The 26,834-nt window shown below is 43.0% G+C and overlaps 2 protein-coding genes across 8 annotated transcripts in view; one reads left to right on the forward strand and one right to left on the reverse strand.

The window, feature by feature from the left end:
- Nucleotides 1-10,458, reverse strand: part of CCDC32 (coiled-coil domain containing 32) — a 62,171-nt gene extending 51,713 nt beyond the window's left edge. Inside the window, exon 1 of one of the 4 annotated variants that reach the window (XM_073609840.1) lies at nt 10,309-10,458. Coding sequence is in view for 1 of the 4 variants with exons in the window: in XM_073609839.1 (XP_073465940.1) it covers nt 10,212-10,218 (7 nt within the window). In the remaining 3 variants the exon portion in view is untranslated. Of the gene's footprint in view, nt 1-10,211 lie in introns of all 4 variants that reach the window. The other 3 variants (XM_073609839.1, XM_073609841.1, XM_073609842.1) reach the window with 3 other exon arrangements.
- Nucleotides 10,392-26,834, forward strand: part of LOC141117163 (protein-L-isoaspartate(D-aspartate) O-methyltransferase-like) — a 243,299-nt gene continuing 226,856 nt past the window's right edge. For 2 of the 4 annotated variants that reach the window (XM_073609834.1, XM_073609837.1), the window contains exon 1: nt 10,392-10,549. In XM_073609834.1, coding sequence (XP_073465935.1) covers nt 10,536-10,549 — 14 coding nt within the window. In that variant the 5' untranslated portion in view covers nt 10,392-10,535. The remainder of the gene's footprint in view (nt 10,550-26,834) is intronic. The other 2 variants (XM_073609835.1, XM_073609838.1) reach the window with 2 other exon arrangements.

Below are 26,834 nucleotides of genomic sequence, written 5' to 3' on the forward strand. Positions count from 1 at the left end.
GGGGGAACTGGTGAGGCTGCATTGATCTCTTGTAGCATGTCTGCAGTCTTTGACCATCTCCTGTAGCATGTCTGCAGTCTTTGACCATCTCCTGTAGCATGTCTGCAGTCTTTGACCATCTCCTGTAGCATGTCTGCAGTCTTTGACCATCTCCTGTAGCATGTCTGCAGTCTTTGACCATCTCCTGTAGCATGTCTGCAGTCTTTGACCATCTCCTGTATCAGATGGTTAGAGATTGGGGACACGATACAAGAGATGGTTGGAGACTGGACAATTTTCTTGAGCTATTCTTGCACCAAAAAGGTGCCAATAATGGCCAACAATAAATTCATATTAAATTTAAATTGATGATATTAATTAAAAAGTCGAATACAATTGTATATAAAAATCATAAATCTTTAAAAACGGTTTATTTTCGATATCGGTTTCGGCACCGAAAAACCCATTCGGTGCACCCCATGACATGTGTCCGGCATCATGAAAGGGGCCGGGCGCATGTATAGGGAGGGCAGCGCCCATAATGCACGGGCCGCCACTGGTGTTTAGACAGGTCAACTTAGGAAGCCAAAGAAGAGTCCGCAGAGGGACAGGAAGAATTCCTATTCTAGTGAAACCCATCGTTTCGCAGTTATAAGTCTAGACCATGAAAAATAAAAAATAAATAAAGTGCGCTAATTATATGAAAATACACACATAGATGTGAATACATGTGGGTAGTAGTAAAAACCACAATCTACTGAGAGCAAGTAAATGACTCCATGAGTGGTAAAAAATATATAAAGTGCAAAACGTAAAAACTCAAATAAAAAGAAGAAACAAAAAATGTGTACATGTGAAATACAATGATATTAATAGCGTGAAAATCTGAAAATCAAACAAACTCAGTCCATGGGTTCAAATATAAAAGAGCTCTCTCTTCTCATTACATGGTCCCTGCAGAGGGCAAAAATCTGCATGCCTGATAGACCCTGCCAAGGAGGGGGTCCAACACAGAGGGTAAGAGTCCACCTTTATCACTTTCTCACTTATTGGAGTCACCGCCAGTGGATTTGCACCATCCTGCACATCTCTCTCCTTTGTCAATCCACTCATAGGGGGATTAGTTGCTGCTGAGCTGTATAGTGGATGGAAGCTTTTTTTTCACTGATGAACTTTTTATATTTGAACCCATGGACTGAGTTTGTTTGATTTTCAGATTTTCACGCTATTAATATCATTGTATTTCACATGTACACATTTTTTGTTTCTTCTTTTTATTTGAGTTTTTATGTTTTGCACTTTATATATTTTTACCACTCATGGAGTCATTTACTTGCTCTCAGTAGATTGTGGTTTTTACTACTACCCACATGTATTCACATCTATGTGTGTATTTTCATATAATTAGCGCACTTTATTTATTTTTTATTTTTCATGGTATACACAGATATTGGTGTATTTTGTGTGCAGCTTTTACCTTTTGACCTTTTTTGCTCTGCAGCGCAGTTTTTCTTTTTATTTTATTTTATAAGTCTAGACCAGTCTAAAGCTGTCGTCAGGTGTAAGGCAATGTAGTTGAGTCGAATGTCAGGTAGGGCTATACCTCCAGAGCCTTTCGGGCATCAGAGACTGGACTGGATTGTTTTAAGTGGCCGGGTTTGTAGGACCATATAAAAATGTATTTATAAAAGAGATTGGAGAGTTTTGCAGAAGTGTGCAGGAAGTTGAACAGGTATCGTTTGAAACAGATAAAGTATCCACAGGAAGGACAAATGTCATGTATTTTATGGTCTTAAACTTTGAATTAATGTATGAATTTTAACAGTGGTCTGTAATGTATACAGGTTTGGGCACCATCAAATCCCCATACATAGTGTTTTCTTCAATGTTTTGCATTCATTGAGAAAATGCAAAGTGTTCCCTGAATGGCCTGAGACTTGGAAGACCGCAACCACCATTGTAGTAGCTTAGACTACTACAGTAGTTTTCAATTTCCACAAATCATGACACTTCCATCATGGCCTCAGTTGTTCAGAGTACCTCCAGCCATGCTGAAATTAGATATGCAGAACATAGCAATAACACCACATTTTAGAATACAATTAGGGCGGGTCATCAGCGCTGTCCTGAAAGACTCATAGAAATACTGTTACCAGTAAGTCCAACTAAGGTTTTCTCCCTTCATCTTTCAGGACAGCACCTGGAGATAAGAGAGTACTTACTCTAGGGTGGGATCATCGCTTGCAGGTCTTTCCTGCCGAACGATTGTTCCGATGCTGATAGCAAGTCCAACCTGTAGTAGTGGGTAAAAGTGGAAAAGCTCGTCCACGTGGCCGCCTTACAGATCCGACCCAGAGAAGCCCCTGCTCGTTCTGCCCAGGACGTTGCTACTGCCTGTGTTGAATGGGCCACCACCCCTGCGGGAGGACCTGCCCCTGAAGCTCTATGGGCTTCACTGATGGCCATTCGCAGCCATCTACCTATAGTGTTTTTAGAAGCACTGTAGCCTTTACGTGGTCCTCAGAACAGAATAAAGAGTGAATTTGATTTTCTGAATTCTCTCGTGACTTCCAGATGGTGTAGTAAACACCTTCTTACATCCAGGCTATGGAAGGACTTTTCCCTAGAGCTGGATGGTGTAGGTGTGGTGCAAAAGGTAGGGAGAATTATTTTTATTATTTGGCCCAATGAAACGCTGTTGGAACTTTTGGCAGAAAACCCAGGTCAGTTTTTAGCACTACCCGGTCTGGAAATATACAACAGAAAGGTTTTACTACAGGCAGGGCTTGCAACTCGCTCACCCTCCTAGCTGATGTAACTGCCACTAAAAGAACTAGTTTGAGCGACCAAAATTTGATTGTCGCTTCCTCCGGGGTTCAAAAGGTTTTTTAATCAAACCCTGTAATACTAATGATAGGTCCCATTTTGAAATGGAAAAAAAAAAGGTATTGGCCTAGCTTTAGGGTACTAGCCGCTAACCCTATCTCCATTCCCTCATGGAAGAATTCTAAAACCGAAATAATTTCCTGTGGTGAAAACATCTTAGTTGTGCACCAGGAATTAAAACGCTTCCATGTTTTAAGACAAATTTCTCTGGTAACCCTTTTTCGGTTACTTAAGGGTTGATTCCAGTTTGTCTGACAAGCCTTTACTTTTTAGGATCTGCTTGTCAGGTCACCTAGAGGCTAGGTGACAGATGCACACCGTTGGGATCAGGAGTGCACCGCAATGTAGTGGATCCTACGGCTGACTGCTGCGGATGGGAGTCAGGGTGGTAAGGAAGGCAGGGCTGCTGGAACACCAACACAGATCCCACCGGGGTTAGAGCATAAGATTCCCTGGGGCACGGAGTCTAAGAGCCAGCAGGTGTTCACCAGAGCCTCTAGTGGTGAGGATGGACTGGGCTGCAACTGGCTCCAGGTCGCGACCCCCAGCTCACACCCACAGTAGGCAACAGGAGGATAGGGATAGTAAGGGAATAAGCCAAGGTCAGGGCCACAAGCAGACAGGAACAACAGAGTTCACGCCAAGGTTCAGGGTCACAGGCAAACAGGGATAGTCGGGGACACGCCAAAGGTCAGGGTCACGAGCAGACAGGAATAGTTGAGAACATGCCAAGGTCGGTAACAGAAACAAAACGTAGAGCACACGGCAGGCAGGAACAGGAAGCCAAAACACACAAAGTTGATCAGCAGGGTTGGCCTGCAGTGCAGAGGTTAATATAGAGTTCTCTGATAGGAGCTGGGGTGGAGCCATGCTAGAGGAGAGTTTATAAAAGCAGTCAGGTGAGAGTCAGCTGGTTTTTTAGAGAGGAACACATGGAGACAGGTAAGCTGACAGACAAAACTCTATTGCATAACCATAACACTGCTCCTCAGTAACCAGTCTGTCAGGTTGAGGTGCTCGATATTGGGATGTCGAAGGGGCCCCTGAGTTAGGAGATCTTTCCGCAGTGGAAGTACCCAATGAGGTTCTACCGCCATTCTCTGCACAGTTGAAAACCAGGCCCTCTTGGGCCAAAAGGGAGCCACTAGAATCATACTCGTGGCCTCTCTTTGAAGCTTCTTTAGTACCAACGGGATTAACTGAAAAGGGGGGGGGGGGGGGCGTAGCATAAGCAGAATTTCCACGGCTGTGCTAGTGCGTCCAATCCTTTCGCTTGATCTTGCCTGTTTAGTGAAAAGTAAGCCTCCACCTTTGTGTTGGTTTGGGATGCGAACAGATCTACCTGAAGAGCTCCCCATCTTTCTATTAGTCTCTGGAATACTTCTGAGTTCAGACTCCATTCTGATTCTAGTATCCTTTCTCTGCTCAGAAAATCTGCTACTAGATTCAGATCTCCCTTTAGGTGCACCGCTGTACTTGAACATGGTGACCCTGGACTAGATCCTCAAAGGCCCATAGTCCTAAGAGAATAGCCCTTAGCTCCCTCCATTTGGAGGATCTCTTGGCTTCCCTGTTTGTCCAAGTTCCTTGAGCCATCTGCCCTTCCAGATGGGCGCCCCAACCCCAAGAACTTGCATCTGTTGTTAACCTCCTTTCTACGGGAAAACACCAGAGCAGGCCCTTGTCCATGTTTGAGCGACTCCTCCACCACCAGACCTGAGGGGGCATTCTGATCAATTTTTCCAGCGGCTCCCCATAGGACCAATTTCTCAGAACTGCTGGTATTGATGCAGTGAGGAGTCCCATTACTGACATAGCTTCCCTGATAGAAATTGGCAGGTTTGTCTGGGACTTTATTACAGCATTTTGGACCTTCTCTATCTTTTCCTCCGGGAGAAAGATTCTCTCCTGTATGGAATCGATGGTATATCCCAGAAATTTTATTATCTGAGATGGAATCATGTTTGATTTCTCCTTGTTTATTATCCAGCCGAGACCTTCCAAGTGTCTCTTTGTCTCCTTCAGATCTTTCACAAATATATCCTTTGTTTTGGCAAATATTAGGAGATTGTCTAAATATGGGACAATCCATATTCCTTTTACTCGGAGGGGAGCCAAGAACTCTGCTACAATCTTCGTGAATATCCTCGGCGAGGAGGACAGCCCGAAAGGAAGAGCTCTGAACTGAAGATGTGAGATTGAGTCTTCCATCTTGACCGCAAACCTTAGGTGTTTCTGCACCTTAGGTGTTACTGGTGCTATAGGCACATGGAGATACGCATCCCTCAAATCTATGGATGCCAAAAAACAGCCTGGAGTCAGTAGAGCCTTTACTGAAAAGGTTGTGTGCATTCTGATTTTCTTGCACCCGACTGATCTGTTTAGTATCTTCAGGTTCAGAATCAATCTGAATTTGCCTGAAAGCTTCTTTACAAGGAATATGTGTGAATAGCACCCCTGTCCTTCCTCTTTGGGAGGAACATTTATGATCACCTTCTGTTGGATCAATTCCTGTAGGATTGATGTCATTACAACAGACTTCTCTAGGTCTCGTGGAGCCTGGGTAACATAAAAACGAACAGGTGGGGGTTGAGAGAATTCCAGTCTGTAATGCTCCAATATTGTTTTTAAGATAAACGGACTGGTTGTTATTGTCTTCCACTGTGGAAAGAAGGTTTGTAACCTTGCTCCCACAGTCGGAAGACAGTCACTGTTTTTTTGTGTAGGGGGGGAGAAACAGTACTCCTGACTTGCCCCTCCCTCTCTGAGACCTCCAGGGTTTTTTGTAACCTGTCTCTTTCGTGTCCGGGGTTTTGTGAAAAGCACAAAAATTTTTATTGCCCTGAGGGATCACTTTCTTCTTTACTGGGAAGGCCTTTTTCTTATCCGTTCTATCAAGTATGGCTTCAAGATCTGGACCAAAGACTAAATCTCCCTTAAAGGGTAGACCACATAGTTTGGTTTTTGAGGCTGTATCCCCAGTCCATGTCTTAACCCATAAAGCTCTATGGGCTGAGTTTACTAAAGCTGAGAATCTGGCTGACATTTTTACAGATTCAGCCGAGACATCTGCCATGTACCCCACTGCTTTCAGTAGTACAGGCAGTGTATCCAACAGGTCCTTATGGGGAGTTCCTGCTTCGATATGGGCTTTCAACTGTTCCAGCCAGTGCTCTAGGTTCCTGGCTACCACGATTGAGGCCATAGCTGGTTTCAAGTTTGCTAGGGTTGAATCCCATGCTTTCTTTAATAGGGAGTCCGCCCTCTTGTCCATGGCATCCTTTAGGATACCCATATCCTCAAACGCAAGGTCTGTGTTCCTTGATACTTGAGAAAATGCCACTTGCAGCTGGGCATTTATCCAGATAGGACCAAAACGTCTCAAATGTGTCCGCCAGTTCCTTCCAGAAGCAGCTTAATAATTCTCCTTGCTGAGTCACAGGTGTAGCTGGAGTGGTTTCCTCCTTAACTAAATCTGTTATACAGGACCTGCATAACACCTTGGTCCAGGACTCTCTAAGTATATTTTTACATGACTGACATTTCCTCTTAGTAGGAGGGGAGGAATGTTTGGTCTTTTCTTTAACTTTCTGAAATACACCAAAAATAACCATTCCTCAATTTAACATGTGCATTTTCAATCATTGTAAAACATAACATGCTGCCAAATAGAGGAGCTAACCCTTTAACTCCTGTGTGTGATACCACAACCAGTGAATCCCCCCAGAGAGTCACTTTTCTAATAGATAACCATACATTCTTCCTAATATACAGAATCAGGAAGAGAACAGTACATGGCCCATAGAGTAATAAACAGAGACCACAGTCCCTGCTTACCTGGGCCTGGGTGACATGCGCCTGCACCTGCCACCGCCGTTTGTTCCTCCTCCATTGCTGCGAGGTCTACAATGGCGTTTGCAGCTTTTATGTTTAAATTTCCTGGTCCGCTCACCGCTGCGAGGGCCGGAAATGATGTCAGCTGGAACAGGCCGCCCCCTCCTCCTGCGTTCCAGCCGCCGGAAGTCCCGCCCCTGGCCGGAATGACGCACTCACCATCGGAACCTGGAAGGCTGAGGCTTTGGGGATGGTGGAGACACCGATTACTTGCCATTCCTCCTTAGCCTGTGCCACTAGTCTAGAGGAGTGGTGAATCCCAGCAGCCTGACCCTCGCCGGGTATGAGGAGGAGGAGATGCTGGAGCATCCACCATACGTAAGGGAGGAAGCTGGGCTGGCCTGCGGAAAAAACAAAAAATACAGGTATGCCCCATACTCTCCCCAGCTGGAGAAAGCGTAGCACACCCCTGGTTCCCTGCAGCGCTTCCACCATGCTGGAGGAAACACTACAATTGAGGCCATGGTGGAAGTGTCCGGTCTTTAAAGAAAGCTGACTGCAGTGCTTCCTGGGAAAGTGGAACCGCGCTCTCTCCAGGTGCTGTCCTGAAAGACAAAGGGAGAAATTGCTGTTTTTTATTTTCCTTGCATGCCCCCCTTAGATCTACAGCAACTGCACTTCAAAGTGCACTTGCAGTGCAAAGTGGATTTGCCTTTAGTAAATAAACCCCCAAGTATCACATATGCATACTTACAGTATATTGTGCCAAGCTGGCCCAGTGCAAGTATGCAAAATATATCATCCTTGACTTCCATTTAAAAAAATGCACATTTTCTTTTTTCAATATGGGTGCATTTACTCATTATCTAAAAAAGGTGGAATATGCCTTTAATAAAACATGCCACTATACATACCCGCAGTAACAGCAAAAGATTTAAAGTATAACTAAAATGCAAAACTTTTTCTCTAGTAGATAGAGTTGAGAGGAAATAAAACACCTTTCAGGGTTTATATTGCTGTCTGTGCCCTTGTTGGAGAGATCAATTTTCTCTATTTGTCATGTTTACCATTATCACTGAAAAAGTGAAAGAAAATCCCAAATTTTGGGATGTCATCAGAACAGGAAATAGAGGGAAGATCTTCCAAAGGGAAAATAGTTCTGGTGACTCACAGGGATTCCCACACTTTGGGGATTTCTTCTCACTTCCTGTTTTTGAATTTGGGACAGGACGTAAAGGGAATTCTTCTCAATAGCACACAGATGGAAAAAACAAAACTGAAAAAAAGAGACCAGCGTAAAGGCTTATAGTGTAGTATTTAAAAACAAGGTATTTATTGTTAAAGACAAGTAAAATGCACTCACAAGCCATCAGGCGGCTAGGCTCAAAACCACTTAGGCAGGGGGAATTTGGAGATTTCCTAGGGATAGAGCAGGATGGATGATACGCAAGAGCTTACCTGAAGAAGAAAGGACACTCCTTAAAAACGCTTCCCCACCCTCAGCACTCCACAGACATTTCCTCCAAGTGGGCAGACTACCACTGACAAAAAGCTTTCTTCCTCATGCAGTCTCAGCTCTTGCAGCTCGTCCATCCTACTCCATCCCTGCGAGATCCCCAGGGCACCAGTTCCAGTGACATTTGTGACATCCCCCTGCCTCAGTGGCTTCCAGCCTAGCCCCCTGATGGATTGTGAGTGCATTTTATTTGTCTTTAACAATAAATACCTTGTTTTAATATACAACACTAGCCTTTGCGCTAGTCTCTTTTCTGACTTTCATATGTTCTGGAGCTCCTCCTCTGGCCGCCCAACAGCATTGGACTTTTTTGTAGCTCAGCTGTCATTGTATAGTGCCTGGGTACCCATTCAGATCATTATTGTCCCCTGGGCTAATCCTATGGATAACTGGTTCATTATAACTCCACACTGATCATAATCGTCAGTATTATTGCTTGGTTCACTATCCTCCTTATTTTCTTAGATCTCTTTGTTTCTACTTTATTCTATTTGGTACTGCTCTCTGGAGTGTTTTGATTACTGCTGAAAAAACAAAACCAACAGGGGTTTTAACTAGAGATACACTGAAATTTAGGCGGCCGAAACATATCGGACGAAAAAGGTGCTGATAATGGCTCCGAAAACGCATGCGATTTTATCGCAATTTTACTGTGCTTATGGTGTGTTTTGCATAGGTCATGTAACTCAAAAACCGCATCAAAAACGTAACATGGGTGCGTTATTTATGCGTTCTTCCTGCGTTTTCAATGCATTTCAATGGGGAGTTCAACCAGTGTGAAGACATACGGTACATAGAATTTAAAGGGATGCATTTTTCTTGAGCTTTTCTGTGCCAATAATACCCCACAATAAATTCATATGCATCCTCGGTACCAAAATTTCCATGCAATATACTCACTGATCCTGCATTGTATATATTACCTTCCATGTAATATACTCACTGAACCTGCATTGTATATACTACCTTCCATGTAATATACTCACTGATCCGGCTTTGTATATATTGCCTTCCATGTAATATACTCACTGATCCTGCTTTGTATATATTACCTTCCATGTAATATACTCACTGACCCTGCATTGAATATACTACCTTCCATGTAATATACTCACTGACCCTGCATTGAATACACTACCTTCCATGTAATATACTCACTGAACCTGCATTGTATATACTACCTTCCATGTACTATACTCACTGATCCTGCATTGTATATATTACCTTCCATGTACTATACTCACTGATCCTGCATTGTACGTATTACCTTCCATGTAATATACTCACTGATCCTGCATTGTATGTATTACCTTCCATGTAATATACTCACTGATCCTGCATTGTATGTATTACCTTCCATGTAATATACTCACTGATCCTGCATTGTACATAATACCTTCCATGCAATATACTAACTGATCCTGCATTGTATATATTAGCTTCCATGTAATATACTCACTGATCCTGCATTTTATATATTACTGTCCATGCAATATACTCACTGATCCTGCATTTTACATATTACCTTCCATGTAATATACTCACTGATCCTGCATTTTACATATTACCTTCCATGTAATATACTCACTGATCCTGCATTTTACATATTACCTTCCATGTAATATACTCACTGATCCTGCATTTTATATATTACCTTCCACGTAATATACTCACTGATCCTGCATTGTATATATTACCTTCCATGTAATATAATCACTGATCCTGCATTTTATATATTACCTTCCACGTAATATACTCACTGATCCTGCATTTTATATATTACCTTCCATGTAATATACTCACTGATCCTGCATTTTATATATTACCTTCCATGTAATATAATCACTGATCCTGCATTTTATATACTACCTTCCATGTAATATACTCACTGATCCTGCATTGTATTTACTACCTTCCATGTAATATACTCACTGATCCTGCTTTGTATATACTACCTTCCATGTAAGCATCACTGATCCCGCTTTGTATATACTACCTTCCATGTAAGAATCACTGATCCTGCATTGCAGTTTATACCTTCCAGCTGAGCTCTGTACTTACAACACAACCAGCACCACACACACCAAACTTACCCCTTTTCCCTTGCTGCGACTACGACACTTCCGCCCTTCTATGGGCGTGTCCAATCTGTGCCTACAGCCCACACTATGCTGAGCGCTAATAGGTTCCTTTTCGTGACAGTCACCGCAGCACAGGCCAATTGTGCCTTTGGAAACTGAGAGGGACCGAGCTCAAAACGTTTGTCATAGCAACTTGCTTACTGCGCTGATCACTTGATATACGGCTGTCGCGAAGACCAATGTGGGTGTGCAGGTGAGTGTCAGATGGAGAGAGAGATCCTAGGCCGGAAGTGAGGAGGTCGTGTGTGTACATGGACCACATACAAGTGTGATAATAAAGGCTGAGGGTTATTTTAATGGCTGCTGGCAGAATTACTCATGGGGGCTAAAGTATTAGAAGTGGAGTATATCATTTGGGCGCCAAATTGGAGTTGTTAAATAGCAAGCCATCAGGTTTTCCCTTTCATTTGAGAAGGATATACTATATGAAAAGAGTGCAGCGCTAAAAAAATGTAGATCGTTTATAAGGCTATTTGATATATTGCAACCAGTGATATTTTATAAATCTGTGATACCTTGTCAGGGTATCATGTGAAAAATAACTGTGATTGAGTAATGGTCTTAGTTACATAGACTTAGTCCATATACAAGTGACACATAAACTTAGTCCATATAAAGGTGACACAAAAAAAATATATTGAAAGTGTGTTGATAGAAGGTCCTCCACCGCTCTTAATGGAGGCTTACCAGAAATATTGGACCCAGATGGGCTGATACCCACTGGGTCAATCAGGCTTGTAAAGTGGGGATCCTTGATGGTGGCTAACGTAGAGGACTCAGTTCCAGGTGGCCCAGGTGCTTGCAAAGATGTATTTTTTAAAGATAGGTCCAATCAGGCATCATGGTTATATGTGAAAGAAATATGAGAGCACAAAGCGTGATACTGTATAAAAAAGCTCATAGCATATTTATTGAGGGTAAAAAAACACACATTTCTTGAAGATAAAAAAGCACTTTGTAAGTAGAATGTGTGGCAATACCAGTGGTGTCAGTAGTCCTTCCCGACGCGTTTTGTCCTCTAGGACATCATCTGGGGGGATGATGTCCTAGAGGACCCAGGGCACTGATAAGTACATCCATGCAAAGGGCTATGGTTACCCGCCTAGGAGACACAGGTGGTCCGGGCAGTTGTGTGCAGTCAGGCTGTTTAAATGAATGACATGTGGATGGCTGCACAGATCTTCACTGACCTTCATGCCCAATGCTAGGTGTACATCTGTGCGGGACCAAGGCACTGCTGAGAATGCAGTCAGTTTGCCTGTCATTGATTCTTGTGAAAAAAAAAAAAAAAAAAAACAGCGCTAGCAGAAAATACATCACTCTAAACAATACAATGACATAATACACAGATCACATTCATTCATAATTGCAGGCAGCCCAGGGCATAAAATGACTATTATAAGTTTGTTTAGTTGCTGCCACAGACATATAGCTTCTTGCATATCCAGTGTTTTTCCCTTATACAGGAAGCACAGGTGCTTGGAACAGCCACCTGAAGACATAAATGACTGTGCAATGCTGTACTTGGTTTACACCTTGATCGTGTAAACATAAGTATAGTTCAAAGGCGCTGCTCTCAGGCAAGCCAATAGAGAGGGCAGAAGAGATGCTGCAGATGTGTGCAGTACTGGATCGAGATGGGGCTCGGGTAAGTATTTGGGGTGGGGGTGGGGGGGGGTTGTAAAGAAAAGTTACTAAATATGCACCGAAATTTTGGCGGGCAAAACATATCAACCAAAGATTGAGTTTTCGGCATTTTGCCGGCATTTTGAGAACAAGGTGCCATGAATGCACACGCAATTTTTACCATGATTTTACTGTGCTTATGCTGTGTTTTTCATAGGTCATGTGACTTAAATACCTCATCAAAAACATAACACGGGTGCGTTATTGATGCAATCTTGCTGCGTTTTCAATGCATTTCTACGGGAAGGTGCGTTTTTCGTGCATTTTTTTTAACTGAACCAAAGATGCAGCAAGCAGGATTTTTAACACCACAAGGGAAGCACAACGGACCAGTGTTAAGACATGCATACAATTTTAAGGGATGCATGTGTTTATTTTTTAGCTTTTATTGTGCTAAAGGTGCTGATTATGGCCGACAATAAATTCATATTCATTTAAATTCATGATTTTTTTACCCTGGCATAATTTGTGATTTCTTGGCAATTTTTCAGAGACTATGAATGATAACACAAAAACATTTCTTTCACTCATGGTTAGTGTTTGGCGGAAGCCATTTATTATCAATCAACTGTGTTTACTCTTTTTTTTATATCATAATCACAACAGAAACTACCCAAATGACCCTGATCAAAAGTTTACATACCCTGGTGATTTTGGCCTGATAACATGCACACAAGTTGACACAAAGGGGTTTGAATGACTATTAAAGGTAATTATCCTCACCTTTGATCTGTTTACTTGTAATTAGTGTGTATAAAAGGTCAATGAGTTTCTGGACTCCTGACAGACCCTTGCATATTTCATCCAGTGCTGCACTGACGTTTCCGGATTCTGAGTCATGGGGAAAGCAAAAGAATTGTCAAAGGATCTGAGGGAAAAGGTAGTTGAACTGTATAAAACAGGAAAGGGATATAAAAAGATATCCAAGGAATTGAGCATGACAGTCAGCAGTGTTCAAACTAATCAAGAAGTGGAAAATGGAGGGTTCTGTAGAAACCAAACCACGGTCAGGTAGACCAACTAAAATTTCAGCCACAACTGCCAGGAAAATTGTTGGGGATGCAAAGAAAAACCTACAAATAACTTCAGGTGACATACAGGACTCTCTGAAAACACGTGGTGTGGCTGTTTCAAGATGCACAATAAGGAGGCACTTGAAGAAAGATGGGCTGCATGGTCGAGTTGCCAGATGAAAGTCATTACTACGCAGATGGCACAAAGTATCCCGCTTACTATATGCCAAGCAGCACACAGACAAGCCTCAAACCTTCTGGCACAGTCATTTGGAGTGATGAGACCAGAATTGAGCTTTTTGGCCACAACCATAAACGCTTCATTTGGGGAAGAGTCAACAAGGCTTATGATGAAAGGTACACCATTCCTACTGTGAAACACGGAGGTGGATCGCTGAAGTTTGGGGATGTGTGATCTACAAAGGCACAGGAAATTTGGTCAAAATTGATGGCAAGATGAATGCAGTATGTTATCAAAAAACACTGGAGGAACATTTGCATTCATCAGCCAGGAAGCTGCGCAAGGGACGCACTTGGACATTCCAACTTGACAATGATCCAAAACACAGTGCCAAGTCGACATGTCATTGGCTACAGCAGAATAAAGTGAAGTTTCTGGAGTGGCCATCTCAGTCTCCTGACCTCAATATCATTGAGCCACTCTGGGGAGATCTCAAACGTGCAGTTCATGCAAGACAGCCCAAGAATTTATAGGAACTGGAGGCTTTTTGCCAAGAGCAATGGGCAGCTTTACCATTTGAGAGGAGCTTCATCCACAAATACCACAAAAGACTTCAAGCTGTCATTGATGTTAAAGGGGCAAAACACGGTATTAAGAACTGGGGTATGTAAACTTTTGATCAGGGTCATTTGGGTAGTTTCTGTTGCCATTATGATTTAAAAAGAGTAAACACCAGTTGATTTATAATAAATGGCTTCAGCCAAACACTAACCATGAGTGAAAAAAGTTTTTGTGTTATCATTCATATTGTCTGAAAAATGGCCAAGATATAAATATATATACCTCCTCATGTCAGCCTACTATGGGTCAGCTCTGACCCCTCCAGGACCACCTTTTTTTTACTAGCCCATAAAGGGCGGCTGTCGGACCAGCTCGACGTTCTTTTTTTCGTCCTCGCTCCGGACGCCTTTTAAAAAAAACAAAACAAAAAAACAATATATAGGAGTGAAGATTGTGGGTCGAATGTATGTCCTGTCTGGGTTAAGCCTCTCCCGGCACAGAAGAACCCCCCCCCCCCCCCCCCCGACGGGCTGTAAATCTCCCAAGGAGGTGGGTTCCGCTGGTGCAGGGACATATGCTTTCAGTTTAAAGAACTGTGTGTTTGTGGCAGATGAGAAACAGGCAGGTGTTGTGGGGCTGTTTGATCAGACTAGGGTCTATGTGCACTTAAGAAATGTAGTTTACCTTCTTCCTTGGTGTCTAGCGGTCTGCTGAGCTCTACAGTCCGCCCCTCATGGGCTTCAGAGTGGCGATGAGCCGGTCGGGTGAAGTCACGGCGGCTTCCCTTCACGTTTGGTTGCCTAGCAACCACCGGGACGCTCTGCGCTGATAATTGCTGCTGCCTAGACTTAAGGGGAGGTCTCCCACGATCTGGGCTTCCCTGCAGTTCCTCTCAGCACTCCAGCTTGACAAGTTCTGCCTTGCATTAAGGTAGGAACTCTGCTATTATTTCATACTTGTTGCTACTGCTTAATACCGCTGTGCACTGTGCATTGAGCCTCCCTTCCATTCCAGGTCTATCTGCCTGCCTGTATTCCCTGCCTGTTTGCAGGACCCATGGAAATGTTTTTACCTATGCTTTTTTTCTTTTTATATTAAATATATTTGTAGTCAGAGTCTTTGAGTGAGAAAGTGATACTCCTAAGCACCAAGGCCTGAGGTGTGCCTTGGCCTGGCTGGTCAGTATGTCTGAAAGAGGGCAAAAAGACACAAATTTAGGTGAAGAAGGGAAGGTAACAATCCATCAAGTGGAGTAGCGTGCGTCTGGATGGCAACAGTATATAACCGAAAAGTATCCGCTATGACAGGAGAAATGCCCCCTCCCCCGATTCCTGACTTGGAGATGAGACAGAACCCCCTATAGAAGCTGCAAAGCTACCCAGAACCCAACTACACGTCCCATGAAAGATTGGATAGAGCCTGAAGCCTGAGACAACCCAGACATGAGAATGAACTGCTTGCGAATGAGAGGATAAGTGGGGGATAAAGTAAGAAAAGTTCATAAATGCCGTAGACCCCCGAGCTGGTGAACAAATGTTTGCAGAGTCCAGGAATCCCAGTAGAGGGAAAGTATCACTGCTCCAGGAGGGTCAGATTGACGTAAAAGGCATCTCCTCCAGTCTAGAAGCTCAGGTGCTGGCAATGCTGTAACAATATCATCAAAGAAAGTTCTGGACAGCCACACTCCAAAAGAATTTGCCTTTATTTAATAAGATGTCATCCAAAATACAGGTACACAGCAAAGTGGATCAAAGCTTACGCGTTTCACACTACGAGGAGTGCTTAGTCATAGCTAGCAATCATAAAAATCAAAGTGAAATAAATAATAAAAGTTACAAACCATGTGACCATCTAATCCGCCGATATTAATTAATGAAATGTTTCAATTAGGTATCATGGGTCACCTGAGATCTCAACAAGTGCAGTGAAGAAAGGAAAACAAAAATAGTGATGAGATGATTAAGGATAGGGTGTATCCTGATAAAATAATACAAAAAGCTTTACTTGCGGCTAACAGAATACTTAGAAACAAAACACTCTATTATTGGAGAACACCAGCACCAATAGGCACAGAAGACCCCCTCCCTCCTCTATTAACATCCCAGTTTTTTCTACACCTTACAGTTTTGAATATAATAAAATTAAACATACAGTAATTAAATACCTCCCTATCCTATTGAATGATCCCATTTATAAGCAAATTCTCTCCAAAGGCATCAGGTCGGTATCTCGTAGAACACCCACATTGGGTAGCTCTCTTTCACCTAGCCTCTTTAGTAAACAACAATCAAGACCGACCTGGCTGCACTTTAAAGGGAATTTTAAATGTGGTACTAAAGGATGAGATTATTGTCGCTACATTTAAACAGGTAAAAGCATTAAGTCCAGCACCAATGGCAAAGTATTTGACATTCCGTGTTTTACCAATTGCAATACACAATATATAATAGATGTCATTACTGTGTGTACTGTACAAGTGTAACACTTGTCATGTCCAATATGTAGGTCGCACTACACGCTGATTGAAGGACAGATTATATGATCATTTGTATGACATTAAAAGCAATAGATCTACCAATGTGGCTAAACATTGGAATCTTATACATTTTAAAGACGTTTCTAGTCTTTCCATTCAAGGGATTGAGAGGGTTACTACCCCTACTAGGGGAGGTAACAAATTCATAATACTTTGCAAGCGCGAAGTATTCTGGATATTTTCCTTGCACACCAGAATACTCTCAGGACTAAACTTTGAGTGGGAAGTTTCCCACTATTACGATTGACCTCTCTTATGTCCTCTTTTTTTCTTCACCATATTTCGACATGGTCTGTCTTTATCTGTTTATTAATTCATTTCATAGTTTTGGAGATTATAGGGCTCCTAAGTCTAATCACTGAACAGTATTTGACTGCTGAATGTATGTTATAGACACAGATTTAGCTATTACTTATATACATCAATTACCATAATAATAATTCCTTCAGTTCACTACTTTACTTTATTTAAACCATTATATTATTTTATTGGATTTTGGCAACCATTAGGCTCTTTTTTCTAGCAACCAATTTTTGTTAGATCGTCAGGTGTATGACTACTTTGCCTGCTATTAGGCCTTTTATTCTAGCAATCACTTTTTGCTAGATCGCCAGGAGTGGTTTAACTAATTCATCTTTGGTTCTGTGGGCTATTGAGTTTTTTAACTATAGCAACCGGACCTTGTTTATCGTCCGGTGTATGGCCACTGATTTGAATTCAACTATCACCCATAGAGACCAACATCAAATCATTTCTCTTTATTATTTACCAATCAGGCCTCTGTGTGGTTTAAGTCACTATAAAGTTTTAACGGGCTTTAGATGCCATTGTAACCTAGTTTTGCTGATTCATAAGGTGGATGACGTTCGATTTACTCCATCACATTACCTTGATAATTTTATTTCAATTATCATTTATTATCATCCAGTCTCCAGTTTATAACCATTTGTTAATCCTACCTGAGTATAACACAACATATATACATATATATTAAGGTTTAAATTACAAGGTGTAAGTTCTGCTTTAATCTAAATTCTAATTTCACATGAACACCTTCTTTCTGCTCTTGCAAACGATGTATATTTTTTATGATACCTTATGAGTCTTTTTGCATTAACCATCAATTGTTTTATTATCGTTTATAGATCCTCATTGAGCTTTATGTCATGAAATTAGGAAGATATAGGTGTTCCTCTGTATACGCTATGGATCTCTGTGCAGATCGTGTTGATTTTAAATGCACCTGTGTATTTTTTTATGTGTTTACAGGTGTCCATATTTGCAATCCCAACATAGAATATGCAAGTGTCGATATTTATTGTATCTATGTTTACACTTATTGATGTATTAACATCTTTCACTCACTGTGTATTATTGGTTGATGTATTGACACTCTGTCACTCTATCTAGTGCGGTGATCTGTTCGTTTTATTAGTGCATTTTTTAACAATATTTTATTATTTTTTTCATCATTCATCACATTTGTGCACATCTATAAACGACACCACTACATAATATTGTTTATATCTTTTCACCACTATCATACCATACATGTTGTTTTATACATCATCTTGATCATATGTTACACAGATTAGTCTTGGTATTTAGCGCTTGTATTTAGCAGTTGCATTCATCATGACATATAGAAGGTGACTTCCACATTTTCCTTCCCCCCCCCCCTTTTTTTTTTTTCTCCTCTTCCCTTCCTTTCCCTTCCTCTCCTTTTCCCTTCTTTTCACCAGTACATTGCATATATGGATCTGTCCAACACTTGCGACATTTTTGCAACATAAACTTCATCTTTCACTTCACTTTATATACTCTGTTTATTAACAACTCCATTTTATTTTAAAACATTAACTAGTGTTGGTCTACCTTGAAACACACAGTGTCGTTTTTCCTTGATGCTTCGATCTATCACTTTTGGATGTCTTTTATTTCATTTTAATTTTTATTAAAATAATATTAATTTTAATTTTATTCTTATTTGTTATAATTTACATGCACATTCATTCATTGATATATATTTTTCTTTATCGTACATCATGGGACACAGAGCACCATAATAATGACTGTGGGTTATACGCTTACCTTTAGGTGATTGGACACTGGCAACCAATAGTAAGACGGTTCCTCCCATATAACCCCTCCTATACCAGAAGTACCTCAGTTTTTTCGCCAGTGCCTTGAAGGTGATGGTCATGGCTGTTGAAGCTCTTCAAATTTCTTCAAAGATGTCCCACTGAGGACGTTATAATCGGATCCATTCGGATGGCATAACAAAAGCTAAAGTGGATGGTACCCGAGCCTCAGTTCAAGAGCGAGGTGTTGCTTGTAACGTGGCCTATATAGGCGTTGGACCCTTGTTAAGTTGGTATTCCTGGTCAAACTTGCCCAAGATAAACCAGAAAGGGTGCTTTACAGGTCCAGGGGTGTGGACCCTAAAAAATGGGGGACCCGGTCCCTGAAGGTCCTTAGAGGCGCTACCCGCCGTGATGGGGGAAGATTGGACTTGGTAAAACAGGCCCTGCTGCTTGGGACGGTGAGTACTCCCTTTGGGAATTTTTTTATATATATTTCCCTCTGAAACCTGCTGGTAAACCTTAACCTGTGTCTGGGATTACAGATGGCCGGTATGGCGCGCATTTGGGTCGGGCGTGCGCGAATGTGCGCGCCGCCGATGTGTGTGTGCGCGCCGTCGGTGCGCACGTGCGCCGCTACTGTGCACGTCACAGATGCGCCGCGTGCGTCAGGATGGCGCGTGCGGCGGGCATGCAGCTGATCACGCTGATGCGCGCGCTCTCAGGCTAAGGCTTTATAAGGATAGAGCTCCTGGCATGCACGTGGACAGCACAGAGCGATATTTGGGCATGTGAGTCTGGAGGTCTTGGACACAGTTGTGACAGGTTGAAGGCTGGTTGTAGTTTGTGGGGAGTACTCCTTTTCTTCCTCGTGTGTAAGCAATGTCTTCCAGAAAACGAGGTATAGGGAACAAGGCAAGCACAGGGGTAAGAGTACCTCCTTAAAAACAGGAGACCAACCCCATGCTGATTCAGCCTCAGTTTCTCCCGAAAGACCTGCGGCATCTGGCCTGGCTGAGCCATTACATTTGTCAGGCATAGTGGCCACTACCAATATACCTGCCTCGGCTTATGTTACAAAGGATGATTTGGCATCTGCCTTAGCGGGCCTTGAGGGCAAAATAGCTGTCATGATTGCCTCTGTAACACAGGGGGGAGGAAGCATAATAGATCTCCCTCCCCTGAGCCTGGGCCAAGTGGAGAGTCACTAGAGCACCAGGGCTCTTATAGCCAGATGGGTCCAGGTGATCTGGAACCAGAATGGGCGGTGGATTTGGAAGAGGTGGTCATAAAGGACCGGGAGGAAGGAGAGGCTGAAGAATCCTCGGCTGAGGGCTCTGGCTCGGAAGAGCCAATTTCAACCTCCCATTCCCAAAAAACTGTTTATCCAATCTCTAATTGAGATGGTATGAATTGGGTTTAAGTTACCCCCTGTTCAGGAGTCTGGACTCTCCTGCTCTACTTTGGGATCTTTGCGACCTCAGCAGATTTCCCAAGCATTCCCTTTGCATCCGTTCCTGGAGCAGGTGGTTTACGCGGACTGGGAGCACCCTGACAGGATATACTTACCCCCAAAAAGGTTTTCTATCTTATATCCTATGGAGGAGAAGTTCAGGAAGAAATGGGGGACACCTTTGGTGGACGCTGCCATATCTTCAGTAAATAAAAGTTTAACCTGTCTAGTGGATAATGCCCAGGTATTTAAGGATTCAGCTGATAAAAAGCTAGAGTCCTTATTAAAAGCCTCCTTTTCAGTGGCTGGTGCAGCAGTTCAACCAGCAGTTGCAGCTATTGGGATTTGCCAATCCCTAAAGGATCGCTTTAAAAGGTTGGTAAAGAACCTACCTTGCCAGGAGGAATCTGCCGAGGAATTGTCAGAGATTCCTCATGCCTTATGTTTTGCAGTAGATGCTTTGAAGGATTCATTCCAACAGATGTCTCGTTTTGCGTTACTGTCAATCCATATACGCAGGGTCTTGTGGCTAAAGAACTGGTCTGCTAAGACGCCATGTAAAAGGCTACTCGCAGCTTTTCCATTCCATGGAGAGCACTTGTTTGGCGAGGATCTGGATAAATATATCCAAAAGATCTCTGGAGGAAAGAGTGCCCTACTCCCTATTAAAAAGAAAGGGAAGCAACCCTCTTATAAAATTCCCAATGCTCCAGGACCTAGTGCTTCTTACCCTAAGCGGTATCGACGGCCTCAGCCGCCTGGGTTTAAAAGACCCCAGGGTCAGAAGAAACCCTGGACCCAAAAGCCACCCAAGCCCAACTCCAAGTCTACCTTGTGAGGGGGCGCCCCCGCTCTCACGGGTGGGGGGCAGGCTTCGGCTGTTTGGGGATGCCTGGGAAGAACTGGTTCAAGACATCTGGGTCATCTCCACTGTAAAATATGGTTACAGAATAGAGTTCCGGGAAATCCCCACAAATCAGTTTATGGACTCAAGGGTTCCGTCGGATCCAAAGAAAAGAAGATGCCTATTCCTAGCTTTACAGCATCTGCTGATGCAGGGAGTAATTGTAAAGGTTCCGCACGAGGAAAAGTTCAAGGGGTTTTACTCAAACCTATTCACCGTGCCGAAACCAAATGGGGAGGTAAGGCCCATTTTGGACCTCAAGGCTCTCAACCTCTTTGTAGAGGTCCGATCCTTCCGCATGGAGTCGGTTTGTTCAATAGCAAAATCCCTGAGAAAGGGAGACTATTTAGTGTCCATAGATATCAAGGACGCGTACCTTCATGTGCCGATCTTCGGTCCACATCAAAGGTTCCTACGCTTCGCAGTAGAGGGCAGTCATTTCCAGTTAGTGGCATTGCCATTTGGTCTGGCCACGGCCCCAGGGTTTTCACAAAGATTCTGGCCCCAGTGTTGGCTTCCCTAAAGTCTCAGAAGGTCTCCGTAGTAGGATCTCTGGACGATCTTCTCCTAAAAGATTGCTCTCGTCCCATACTGGTTCAAAACGTGTCAAGAACCATACAGGTTTTACAACGTCTAGGTTGGATTCTAAATGTGGACAAATCAGCCCTTTGTCCGACCCAAGCCTTGGTGTATCTGGGTCTGGTCTTAGACACCGCCCAAGAAAGGGTGTTTCTGCCCCCCTTAAAGGTCGTCTCCATAGTGGAACTCTTCCAGAAGGTGAAAAAACAACTAACACCTTCTATGCGGCTGTGCAGGAGGTTACTGGGCAAGATGGTATCATCCTTCAACGCAGTGCCATATGCACAGTTCCACACCAGAGTGTTCCAGAACAGTATTCTAACAGCCTGGGACAAGTCGGCTTGAACCCTGGATCAACCTATGGTTCTATCTCCACAGGTACTATGGAACCTCTCTTGGTGGTTAAAAACCAGCAATTTGAGAAAGGGGAAGTCTTTCCCACCAGTAGCCTGGAAAGTCGTAACTACAGACGCCAGTCTTCTCGGCTGGGGAGCAGTCCTAGAGGAGGCGTCTGTTCAGGGAATATGGTCCCAGACAGAAAGGGCACTGCCCATCAATCTATTGGAGATTCGGGCAGCTCGTCTGGCTCTGCAATACTGGACATCCAGATTGCGGGGTCTTCCAGTCCGACAACTCCACGGTAGTGGCATATATCAACCACGAGGGAGGTACCAGGAGTCGGGCAGCCCAAAGAGAGGTAAATCATATATTGGCTTGGGCAGAAAAACATGTGCCGTTTCTTTCGGCAGTGTTTATCCCGGGGGTGGACAACTGGCAGGCAGATTTCCTAAGTCGCCAGAAGTTGTTGCCAGGGGCATGGTCCCTACATCCTGAGGTTTTTCTACAGATCTGCCAACACTGGGGGACCCCAGATGTGGATCTGCTGGCATCCAGATTCAATGCCAAGCTGGACAGGTTTGTATCCAGGACCAAGGATCTGCTTGCTGTCAGGACAGACGCATTAGTAGTTCCTTGGGATCAGTATTCTCTGATATATGCCTTCCCTCCGATCCAAATCCTGCTGCACTTATTACGCAGAATACAGGAGGAACAAAAGCCAGTGATCCTAGTGGCCCCAGCGTGGCCCCGGAGATCCTGGTACTCGGAGATTGTGAAGTTGGCAGTAGGGGACCCATTGGTCCTTCCATGCCGTCCAGACCTGTTGTCTCAAGGACCCATATTCCATCCTTCTTTTACGGTTGCTGAATTTGATGGCTTGGCTATTTAGACCAGACTATTGAAAGACCATGGTATTATGGGCTCAGTCTTGTCTACTTTGATAAACGCTAGAAAGTCAGTTTCTAGAGCTATCTAGAGAAGTCTGGAAGTCATACATTTCTTGGTGTGAGAAAAGGAAATGGAACCCTCGTAGGTACACGATTGGAAGAGTTCTTGCCTTTCTTCAAGCAGGAGTAGACTTGTAGCTGGCCTTAGGAACAATTAAAGGACAAATTTCGGCCTTATCATTTTTTTCCAAAGACCAATTGCATCCCATTCTTTGGTGTGAACCTTTGTCAAGGGAGTAATACACCTGAGGCTGCCGGTTAAACCACCTTTATGTCCCTGGGACCTAAATTTGGTACTGTCAGCCTTACAGAGTCAACCATTTGAACCTATTAGGCATATTCCTTTTGTCCTATTGACCAGAAAATTAGTTTTTTTGGTGGTTATAACATCGGCTAGAAGTGTGTCAGAATTGGCCGCCCTTTCTTGCAAAGAACCTTTTTTGATTCTTCATCAGGACAGAGTGGTCATGCGCCCTTGTCCGGATTTTCTACTGAAGGTGGTCTTCAAATTTCATTAGAATCAGGATATTATTTTACCTTCCTTTTTTCCAAACCCTAAGACTAGGGAGGAAAGATCGCTTCACTCACTGGATGTGGTGAGGGCGATCAAAGTTTACTTGAAGATGTCAGCTCCCTTTCGGAAGACTGACTGTTTTTTGTCTTGCCAGAAGGTCCTAAGAGAGGACAGCTGGCAACAAGTTCAACTATATCCAGGTGGATTTGCCAGACTATTATCCAGGCGTATGGATTAAAGTGCAGGGTTCCACCTTGGGATTTAAAAGCACACTCCACTAGAGGGATTAGTGCATCTTGGGCAGTAGGCCAACAGGTGTCTATGGCTCAGGTTTGCAAAGCGGCCGCTTGGTCTTCAGTTCATACGTTCACCCGGTTTTACCAGGTTGATGTTAGACCTCAAAGGGAGACTGTTTTTGGCCACAGCGTGTTGCAGGCAGCTTTATAGTCTCAGGCCCGTTGGGGCTTAGGGATATTGTGTTCCCCCCTCTCAGGTGCATTGCTTTAGGACATCCCACATAGTAATTATTATGCTGCTCTGTGTCCCGTGATGTACGATAAAGAAAAACGGATTTTTAAAACAGCTTACCTGTAAAATCCTTTTTCTTGGAGTACATCAGGGGACACAGAGGTCCCTCCCCTCTTTCTGGGATTGTCATTGCTTGCTACAAAACTGAGGTACTTCCGGTATAGGAGGGGTTATATGGGAGGAACCGTCTTACTATTGGTTGCCAGTGTCCAATCACCTAAAGGTAAGCGTATAACCCACATAGTCATTATTATGGTGCTCTGTGTCCCGTGATGTACTCCAAGAAAAGTATTTTACAGGTAACCTGTTTTAAAAATCCGTTTTTTTTATAAAAATACAAAATTTTTTACATAATTCCTCACACATATTAGTTTTTGCACACAATACCCTCTATCTATATTCTTATCTCAATCACCTCATCACTGTTTTTGTTTTCCTTTCTTCACTGCACCTGCTGAGCTCTCAGGTGACCCATGATACCTAATTGAAACATTTCATTAATTAAGATCTGCTGATTATGTGGTCACATGGTTTGTAACTTTTATTATTTATTTCACTTTGATTTTTGTGATTGCTAGCTATGACTAAGCACTCCTCGTAGTGCGAAACCCGTAAGCTTTGATCCACTTTGCTGTGTACCTGTATTTTGGATGACATCTTATTAAATAAAGGCAAATTCTTTTGGAGTGCGGCTGTCCATAACTTTCTTTGACGATATAGCCACCCTATACAATACTTCAGCCCCAGAAGATTTAGCTGCTCAATGACCAGGCCATTTTTTGCGATACCGCACTGCGTCGCTTTAACTGACAATTGCGCGGTCGTGCGAAGCTGTACCTTAAAAAAAATTGATGTCTTTTTTTTTCACACAAATAGAGCTTTCTTTTCGTGGTATTTGATCACCTCTGTGGTTTTTATTTTTTGCGCTATGAACAAAAGAAGAGCGACAATTTTGAAAAAAAATCTTTTTTTACTTTTTGCTATAATAAATATCCCACATTTTTTTTTCCCTCCAGTTTAGGCCAATATGTATTATTCTTCTACATATTTTTGGTAAAAAAAATCGCAATAAGCGTATATTGATAAGTTATTGTGTCTAAAAAAATAGGGGATTTATGGCATTTTTATTATTATTTATTTTTTTACTAGTAATGGCTGCGATCTGCGATTTTTTAATCGGGATTGCGATATTGCGGCGGCCGGATCAGACATTTTTGGGACCATTGAAAATTATACAGCGATCAGTGCTATAAAAACGCACTGGTTACTGTATAAATGTCACTGGCAGGGAAGGGGTTAACACTAGGGGGCGATCAAGGGGTTAACTGTGTTCCCTCACTGTGTTCTAACTGTAGGGGGATGGGACTGTCTAGGAGTAGAGACAGATCAGTGTTCATACATAGTATGAACACCCGATCTGTCTATACTCCCCTGGGAGAACCGGGATCTGTGTGTTTACACACAGATCCCGGTTCTCGCTCTGTCACGAGCGATCGCGGGAGCCCGGTGGTCATCGGGAACGCCAGGAACTTGCATCGGCTCCTCGCACACACTACGGGAGAGCGCTCCCCTAGTGGCCAAAAGGCGAAGCGACGTAAGGTAACGTCGTTTTGCCTAGCTGTGCCATTTTGCTGCAGTAAAACTGCGGCGACTGGTCGGCAAGCGGTTAAGGAGCACCATGAGCCTGGATACATTCCCTGGAGCTGGCTGACCATTTGTCTTCAGAGGCGCTACCATTCACACGCATAGGATCATTTGATTTGGTAAGTGGCCAATTTTTACACATAGAGCACAGCGGTGACATGCTTTCCATTGTGGATTATTTCAGTTGCACCACAGTTTGTTGTATTTGCATGTGGGAAAAGTTGTAGTATCATCTTTTTCACTAAACACATTAAATTGTGGAGCACTGGACTATTTATGAACTTTTTGCACCATTTATTATTTGTCATTTTTTGTGAACAGATCGTGGCTATTTACCCCCAAAAAATATTTTTGTTGTAATTTACTTGATACACCATTCTAGGCAGCAAGTGTTTCACTTATCCAGTGACACTTTGCCATTTGAAAAAAAAAAAGACACAAGTCCAACCTATGTGTGTGATTTAGATGTCAGTATTACATTGTATATCCCTGTATGTTGCGGTCGTTTAATAGTTTCTGGAAACTATCGATGTCCCCCCCCCCCTCTGAGACCACCGCCTGTGGAAGGAAATTCCACATCCTTGCTGCTCTTACAGTAAAGAACCCTCTACGTAGTTTAAGGTTAAACCTCTTTTCTTCTAATTTTAATGAGTGGCCACGTGTCTTATTAAACTCCCTTCCGCGAAAAAGTTTTATCCCTATTGTGGGGTCACCAGTATGGTATTTGTAAATTGAAATCATATCCCCTCTCAAGCATCTCTTCTCCAGAGAGAATAAGTTCAGTGCTCGCAACCTTTCCTCATCACTAAGATCCTCCAGACCCTTTATTAGCTTTGTTGCCCTTCTTTGTATTCGCTCCATTTCCAGTACATCCTTCCTGAGGACCGGTGCCCAGAACTGGACAGCACACTCCAGGTGCGGCCAGACCAGACTCTTGTAGAGCGGGAGAATTATCATTTTATTAATCCCTTTTTTAATGCATGCCATTATTCTGTTTGCTTTGTTAGCAGCAGCTTGGCATTGCATGCATCCTAGATTCCCTCAGAGGTCCCCCCCCCCTCGTGTATAGATTGCATTCATATTTTTGCCATCCAGATGCATTATTTTACATTTTTATATATTAAACCTCATTTGTTGCATCTGTTACCTAATTATTTTTAGGTTAATACCCCCAGTCAGAAACAGCACATCTTGTTTTATTTTTCCAAATTCTGTAGTTTCGGCATCAAAATTTCCATGCGGTGTACCTCTAAAAGTCACTACTAAAGGGATTTTTACCTTTTAAAGAATATGTAAACCCAATATTTCATATTCCTGATATGTACTTGCTGTACCATGTTCTTGTACGATAAAGTACCCTGTTCTCTTTGTATTGCTTTTCTTTTGTGTGAAATACCTGTTGCTCATGCCAGTCCCCCTGCTTTCCTATTTCATACTGACCAAGCTAAACATGAAAGCACATCCTTTCCAGACACACCGTGGTCAGTTCTCTAGCAGTGCTAAGAAATCAGC

The sequence above is a fragment of the Aquarana catesbeiana genome, linkage group LG13, assembly GCF_042186555.1.
Source record: "Aquarana catesbeiana isolate 2022-GZ linkage group LG13, ASM4218655v1, whole genome shotgun sequence".
Classification (NCBI taxonomy): Eukaryota; Metazoa; Chordata; class Amphibia; order Anura; family Ranidae; genus Aquarana; species Aquarana catesbeiana.